Raw genomic sequence first — 7,519 nt, forward strand, 5'->3', positions numbered from 1 at the left:
TATAAAAAAATTCATTTTTATTTTAATATTTTTTATAAAAATAAATTAAAATACACTTCAAAAGTTATTTTGAATAGTTGCCAAACACTTCAATTTCTTTAAAAAATGACTTTACTTTTTAAATTAAAAAATAAAAAATGTATTCAAAACTCAAAACAATTTACTACTTCAGGCAAAACATTTGCAATGAACAAGTCCAGTTTTGGAAATAGAGAATGTGGTACAAGCTAAAATGGCATAAATAAATAGTTTGATCTGGTAAGTCAGTTGAAAAACACATAATAGAAAAGTGTGACGAGAAAATACATGGCTTTGACAATTTACATTCAAACAAATAAAATTTGCAACTCTTTTTAATACAGGGAAGGAAAAACTATATTATTCTAGTTAACTTCTTGCCCTGCCCCACATAAAAGAGACCGCCCCAAAACCATATACACAGTTTTGAGTGCAATTTATTCAGATTATTCATTTCGCACCTAAGGTTGGGAACTGCCCCGGATCCTCAATCGACGGGGCTGGAACATTGCTGCTCGCCGAGCTGCCAACATAACCTCCCCTTCCACCACGGCCCCGGCCCCTACCTCGACCGCCTGGAGTGTAGTGTCTCTCCCCTTCTGCTGGCTTCAAGAACTCATTAATACTCAAAGACTACAAAAACAGAAGAAAGCAACAGAAAGATCAGTACTTTGTTAACCATGTCGCAGGGCCTATTTCTTCTAAGATATGGAAAACGTTAATCTATTTAGTATGCTCAGAATTTAGGTTACAATAACGGAAATATAGTTTTATTAGAACCAAGTTGTGCAAAACCTTCTAAACAAACTCATTTAGTTCAAGTTCAAAGGAGTGTTTGGCCAATAACTTCATGAGCCGGTGTTAAATAACTTAGTTCCATCATTATTGAAGTTTGCATATTTATCGAGAAACTTCATCTTCCCACATTTCTCTTTTGCACATTTATCAAGAAACTCCATATTCACAACTTTGCACTCCAAACTCGGACTTTCTAACTCAAATACATTAACTCCAAACTTGAACTCAATTTAGTGCCCCAAACAACCCCTGAATTTTTTAGGCATTTGGGGGCGTGAGTTTGGCTTCCTAACTCATGTTGGGGTGGAATCACCAAACCCGAGTTTCCCCGGAGAACCCAACAGGCTCGAGAATAGTAACCCATTCTTTGAACCCCCAACACCCAGTGCCCCTTATCGCAAACTTCACCAACTAAACCTAAGTTAAGATGTTGAATCGATGCCCCAAAATCCCTCTTTTAAGCTTTGTTCCAAATAGGAGCGTGGATCCGATAGAAGTAATACAAATAAATTATATGAAGTACACACATTACGATTTCTTCATTCAATTGGTTACAAATAGACGCAGTAAAAGGCATCACAATAGAACATTTTTCCCCAGTTACGAACTAAAATTTGGAAAACGATGTAATGGGCAATAAATTATGTAATAAACAAGAGGAAATACCTTCTTAGTTCTCTCCTCTTTATCTGCAGTTTCTTTTCGCTTATCCTTATCAGATCCCTTCAAATTGAACAAATGAAGATTAAGCGGCCAAGTTCAAGTCCATACCAATATACCAAGGGAGTCGAGGGTCATCAGAACAATAGATAATTTTAACTCCAAGAGAAGATTAAATAAGTGTACCAATTTAATAAAGACGTCCTGGTTTTCCTTTTTGCTTGAAAGCTGTTGCAAGGATGCAAATTCCTTAGGATCCACCTTCCTCTCCTCAGTTTTTAGTGCCAGAAGGGTCTTCCTTTTCTCCTCCAGCAATTTTTCATACTCCTCCAGAGTCATTTCCTGCATCAGGGGAGAATAAAGATTACAAGTTAGATTCAAAATCATGTTGAACATAAAGTGAAGTTCATAATCCAACCCCACCAAGCCTATTGCTACAACTTCGGTTATTAATGCCCATTCAATTTGTTTGATAAGCAAGCAAAACTACAAATCACTTTTCAGTCAACAACGAAAACCAACAACAAGTGATATGGTCGGTTGCGGGATTAAGTGAAGTCTACCAAAAAAATCCTGACGACACAAACCTTGTCTTCTGGTTCTTTTTCCTCCGATTCTTTTGCAGAGTTCTCTGTGTTGACACCTGCAGTATCAACCTCATGAACGGGCTTCTCATCACCTAACTTCTTCTCAGATTCATTGACTCCCTCTGCAACCCTGTATCAAAACAAACCAGCCTCTCAGCATACAAGAGTTTAAAACATGCATGAAAACTTCCAATACCGTCCGTCTCTTGGCCTTCCCTATGCCAGCCAAACATTATAGGAGGAAAAAAGAAAAGGAAAACCAAACCACATACGGTCTAAAACGTAGACATGTACTTACTCAGGAAATTCGTCAGTTGGCTTTCCCCAGTTCCCACGCCCAGACCCTTCACGCTTGAATTCATTTCTAAGGCATAAAACAGGGTGAAAATATCATAACAGAGCAGAAGATACAGAAGAATTGTGTATGCTGGTGTTTTTCTTTTCTTTTTTTCTCCCCTAAAAAAATAACACTCACCCACGGCCAGTTCCGCTGTGGCGTTCAAATAGACCATGAGAGTGTTCACCATCAACAGCATCTCCATTATTAAAACCACCACGACGGCCACCACGACCACGAGGTCCACCATATCCACCACGTCTTTCTGTTGTCCTTCCAGTCTCTCCATCTTCAGGGTTACTACTAAATGAGTACTCGTTATTGGCAGACTCACGATTGAAGCCACCACTGCCACGCCCTCGCCCATATCCACGTCCACCTCCACCACGCCCACTACCACGACCTCCACGACCACCTTCATTCTTTGCTTCCCTTACTATTCAAAGTATAAAAAAAGCATTCTTTCAGTTTCCCAATGGATAATTCATACCAATTGGGTGGGACACTCATAAGAACCCTATAGAATAAGGAATAGACAGTTGATAAATTATAATGTAATATGGACAATATGATGAAAGGCAAAGCTACGCTTAAGATAGAATAAAAAATTGATTGCAGACTTCCAAGTTCTACATTAAGAACCAGGAATATTCAAGAATGCAATAGATAGACCAACCAGTTCTGTACAACAGCCAACGATCTGGATATATATGCAAATATTTGTTCATGGATTGCTAAAATGTGTTCCTCCAAAACATGACTTCTTTAGAAAACATGGAATTTTCCACCAATAAATTACACGAAGAAATATACTACATCAATTCCTCTTCAAGGTAAATATTGAAAACAACGACCTTTCATCAAGAAAATAATGCAAAAGGCACAAATCAAGAACCTACCAAAACAATGCAACTCAACTTGTGCATAAACTATAGCAATTGGATCTCATCAATATATATATAACAATTGAATAATTCCTTTACAAATCTTAATGGTTTCTTGTCCTTCTTTGAGTCGAACGCTCTGTAGCATTGGGTTATTCTGAGCAAGTATAGACAATAGCCTTCTAAGTGGATTTCAAGTTGTAGGTTTAAAGGTTCTAGCAAACACCACTAGACTGTTATTGCTTCGGGCTTCCCTTTGTTATCTCAGTTTATTAACTATTTGGTGGCAGATGGCTCAAATACTTAATTTTTTAGGATACTTCGGAGGGGAAAAAACCCATTTGCGCTCTCTGCTCTATTGCCACAATTATTATCATTTATCAGATAAGAGAATGCATTCAATAGCCTCTTTCTTGCTCTCACCTGATTATCCCTCCACACTTTCCCTTGTTTTGTCATCCCCTTACTGAACCAAAACATAATTGAGTTTGTCAGCCTTCTTTCTGTTGTTTTTTACTAGATGATCTGTCCAGGGATAAGGGATTCCAAGTTTTGGGCTAGTTTTGGCCCCCAAGTCGTTTGAGGGTTTCTTTAGTACCTCTTTTATCCTTGTTCTTCACTCCCCATCTCCCTCCCACAGTGCCTCTGCACACCCGTGTTCTCCTCTCTCTATAAGGTTAAAATTTCTTAAAAAAAGTGAACTTCTTTGTCTAGCAGTTCTGCATGAGTTAGTGAGCATGCAGGACCATCTACCGAGACACTCCTCTTAGTGTTGCACCTGCAATGGTGCATTCTTTACCGGAAGCAAGAGAACCTCAACCATTTATGTTGGACTTCCCCTTTAGAACTTTTTCCCCCAACTTTTAGGGATGACCGAGGAAGTGCTTATGAACCCTCCTTTTCGTGATAAAGGAATAGTTATGTGGCAGCTTGGCAGGCCAGCATTTTTTGCCATTTTGTGAAGTACTTGGCACGAGAGGAATAATAGGGAGTTGATTATAGATTAGTCTCATTCTTTGATTGGGTCTTTCTCACTATTAGGGTTGGGGGCTTTTCTTGGTGGTTTTGTTTTTTGTATGCCCTTGTATATTCTTTCATATTTATCAATAAAAACTTGGTTCCTTATTAAAAGACTTGTAAATAAATAATCAAAACATTCAAATTCTTTTGATTACAATGGACAAAAGGAAAATAGCATTATAAGAAAACGGAAAAGAACAACTAAACAATGTACAGAGAAATTTCACAAACTAGTACGTTATAAAATCACACCACCATTGCTGACACTCAGATTTCTTCAAAAAAAAAAAAAAAAAACAAAAAAAAACAAAACAAAACAAAGTATCGATAATTTAATTTCATTTATGTTCCAAACATACAAGTCATAGGATATTATCTGAATTACAAATAATTTTGGAATGCAGGGCCTTGAATTGTGGGAATACACAATACATCCCAGCCGGCTATTACCTACAACAACCCTATCGCAGAAAGTAATTATAGCTTATAACATTTTGACTGAATTTAAAATCACTCACTCCTACGTATACGTGTATATATATATAACATCAATGGGCGCAAACAATGTAACCATGCAAACAAACGGACAAACAACATGAATAAAACTACAACCAAAATCAGGAAATGCAAAACCAATCAACCTAGACATGACGGCAAAAGGAACAAAAAGATCAATCATCAAAATCAAACCCTGATATTTACACAATCATTAACTTCCAGTTAAAAAAAAAACGAAAAATACTAACCAGCCTGAGCAGGTGGAAGAGGCTTGGAAGGAAGATTAGCAGGTTTGTTCAGTTTAGCTGCCGCAGCCGCCTGTTTAGCCTGAGGATGATCAGAACCTTTCTTAGGCGCCGCAACCGCCGCATGCTTGGCGGCAATTAGCTGCGATGGGTCCTCAGCGTCGTCATCACCCAACAAATCAAATGGATTTGTGGTCGCCATTCGAACTATCTTCAAATCAATACCGGAAAAGCTAAAAAGAAATTGCACTCCGCGAAAGGCGACCACGAAATCCTACCTTAACAACAAGAACTCCATGAATCTATGAATGAGAGATTGAAAGAGATCTGTAAAAGGGAAAAAAAAACGAATCGTAAAACGGTAGAAACCGGGAGAAAACCCTAGCCGCAATGGCTGAGTGAGTAATGCGAGTGAAGTGCAAAGAAAGGGCCAACTCAATCTAAAACGCCTAGTTTATTTGTGTTCTCCCACCGTTTCTTTATATCCTCACTCGTGTGGTGTGGCATCATAATAATATTATGTTTTTTAGGTTTATTTTGTTAAATATGGTGTGAAATAGATGAGTACGACCGAAATACGAATATGAAATAAATATTATATAATAATATATAAATTTCGACTTTTACAGTTTTCAATTTTTCACCAACTGTTTATCCCTAAATAATATTTATATATAATAATAAATAAATAAGATAAGATAACTAAAATTATGAAAATAGGATAATATGAAAAATTGGGTAAAATTTTGACGTAGATTTTTCACCTATGTGTTATTTCAAGATCCACCAAATACCACTATTTATAGGTAAAACGAGGTATACTTTGGACACTATGCATAAGTGGTTGACACTTGGATAAATGTGTTAATGGAAAAATGACATTTGGCATTGGATACTAAGCATGGGCATCTAGCATCTATTTATAATACTTCAACTTAGATGCCCCTTATAAATATATGAAATATGTCTCGTTAAAACTCTACTAGAAAAAAACCTAATGGGTAAAAAATCCTAATGAAGGAAAAATAGTACATATTTCATATAATCTAATAATCCTAAAACAATATAATATATTTGTTTCCCCTCATGGAAACATTACTTGAGATTTCTGAATCAATTTCTTAAAGATTACGGTAGGGAACGCCTTTGTAAATAAGTCAGCCAGGTTATTTTTCGAAAAAATTTGTTGTACAGTGATATTAGCATTTTCTTCAAGATCATTGATATAGAAAAGTTTCGATAAAATATGTTTTGTTCTATCTCTTTTAATGTATCCTCCTTTGATTTGGAATATGCATGATGTGTTGTCTTTGTATAATATTGTTGGAAGAATTTTATTAGAAGAAAAACTACACGTTTCACAAATGTGCCGAGTCATTGATCTTAGCCATATACATTATCGACTAGCTTCGTGAATTGCAAGAATTTCAGCATGATTTGAGGAAGTAGTTGTTATGGTCTGTTTCACTGACCGCCACGATACAATAGTTCCTCTACATGTGAATAGATAACCTGTTTGAGATATAGATTTGTGTGAATCAAATAAATATCTCAAATCTACATAACCAACTAGATCAAAATTTGATTCGTGTGAATAAAACAAACCCTTATCGATCGTTCATTTGAGATAAATGAGTATATGCTTAATTTTCATTCCAATGTCTTTTTGTTAGAGAATAACTATATCTTACTAATAAATTTATTGAAAATGTAATATTTGATATTGTATTATTAGCAAGATACATAAGTGCACCAATTGCACTTCAGGACCAAGAAATTATTCATTATCGTCTTGAGGATGGAATATATTTTTCTTCACATCTAGTGAACGAACTTCCATTGGAATGTTCAACATATATGCTTTGTCCATATAGAACATTTTCAAAAAAATTAATGTATAAGTTGACTGATGAACAAATACTCATATGCTAAATATTCAATTTGTAAGCCAAGACAATTTTTATTTTTCTCGAGATCTTTCATATCAAATTCTTTCTTAAGATATTTTATTGCCTTTGAAAGCTCTTTAGGAGTTTCAATTATATTTAAATCATCGACAAATACAGTTATAATAGCAAATCCTAACTGTGATTTCTTTATAAAAACATATTGACATATTGGATTGTTTTGATATTATTCTTTCGACAAATATCCATTCAAGCGATTGTACCACATTCGTCCTAATTGATTCGATCCATATAGTGATATCTGTAACTTTATTGAATACAATTATTGAAAATTTGATTTATATGTTTCAAGTACCTTAAATCCTTCTATGATTCTCGTATAAATATCATTAATAGGAAATCCATATAGGTATGTTGTAACTACATCCATAAGATGTATATCTAGACTTTCATACATAATCAAATCAATTAAAAATCTCAGTGTAATTGCATCTACCACCAGAGAATACGTCTCCTCATAATCAATATAAAATCTTTGTGAAAAAACTTATGTAACTAGTCTTGC

The 7,519-nt window shown here is 35.5% G+C and overlaps 1 protein-coding gene across 1 annotated transcript; it reads right to left on the reverse strand.

Annotated features, from left to right (window-relative positions):
* Positions 1-218: 218 nt before the first annotated feature.
* On the reverse strand, positions 219-5,566 carry LOC120068294 (RGG repeats nuclear RNA binding protein A-like). The gene is made up of 7 exons (XM_039020013.2): positions 5,051-5,566; positions 2,539-2,836; positions 2,362-2,427; positions 2,064-2,193; positions 1,663-1,818; positions 1,483-1,539; positions 219-651 (listed from the first exon to the last, which is right to left on the reverse strand). The coding sequence occupies exons 1-7, from the start codon at positions 5,247-5,249 to the stop codon at positions 469-471; spliced, it is 1,089 nt and encodes a 362-aa protein (XP_038875941.2). The 5' UTR covers positions 5,250-5,566; the 3' UTR covers positions 219-468.
* Between the last annotated feature and the right edge of the window lie 1,953 nt (positions 5,567-7,519).

Source organism: Benincasa hispida, chromosome 12, assembly GCF_027475165.1.
Source record: "Benincasa hispida cultivar pf3 chromosome 12, pf3_genome.v1.1, whole genome shotgun sequence".
NCBI classification, from domain to species: domain Eukaryota; kingdom Viridiplantae; phylum Streptophyta; class Magnoliopsida; order Cucurbitales; family Cucurbitaceae; genus Benincasa; species Benincasa hispida.

What these genes read in the sequence shown, in the direction of transcription:
- LOC120068294 (XM_039020013.2), bottom strand. Translation starts at nt 5,249, where the DNA reads ATGGCGACCACAAATCCATTTGATTTGTTGGGTGATGACGACGCTGAG. An exon ending in CACAGCGGAACTGGCCGTGG is followed by an intron (nt 2,428 to 2,538) that starts GTGAGTGTTATT and finishes TTTATGCCTTAG; the next exon opens with AAATGAATTCAAGCGTGAAG. An exon ending in AAAAAGAACCAGAAGACAAG is followed by an intron (nt 1,819 to 2,063) that starts GTTTGTGTCGTC and finishes CCCCTGATGCAG; the next exon opens with GAAATGACTCTGGAGGAGTA.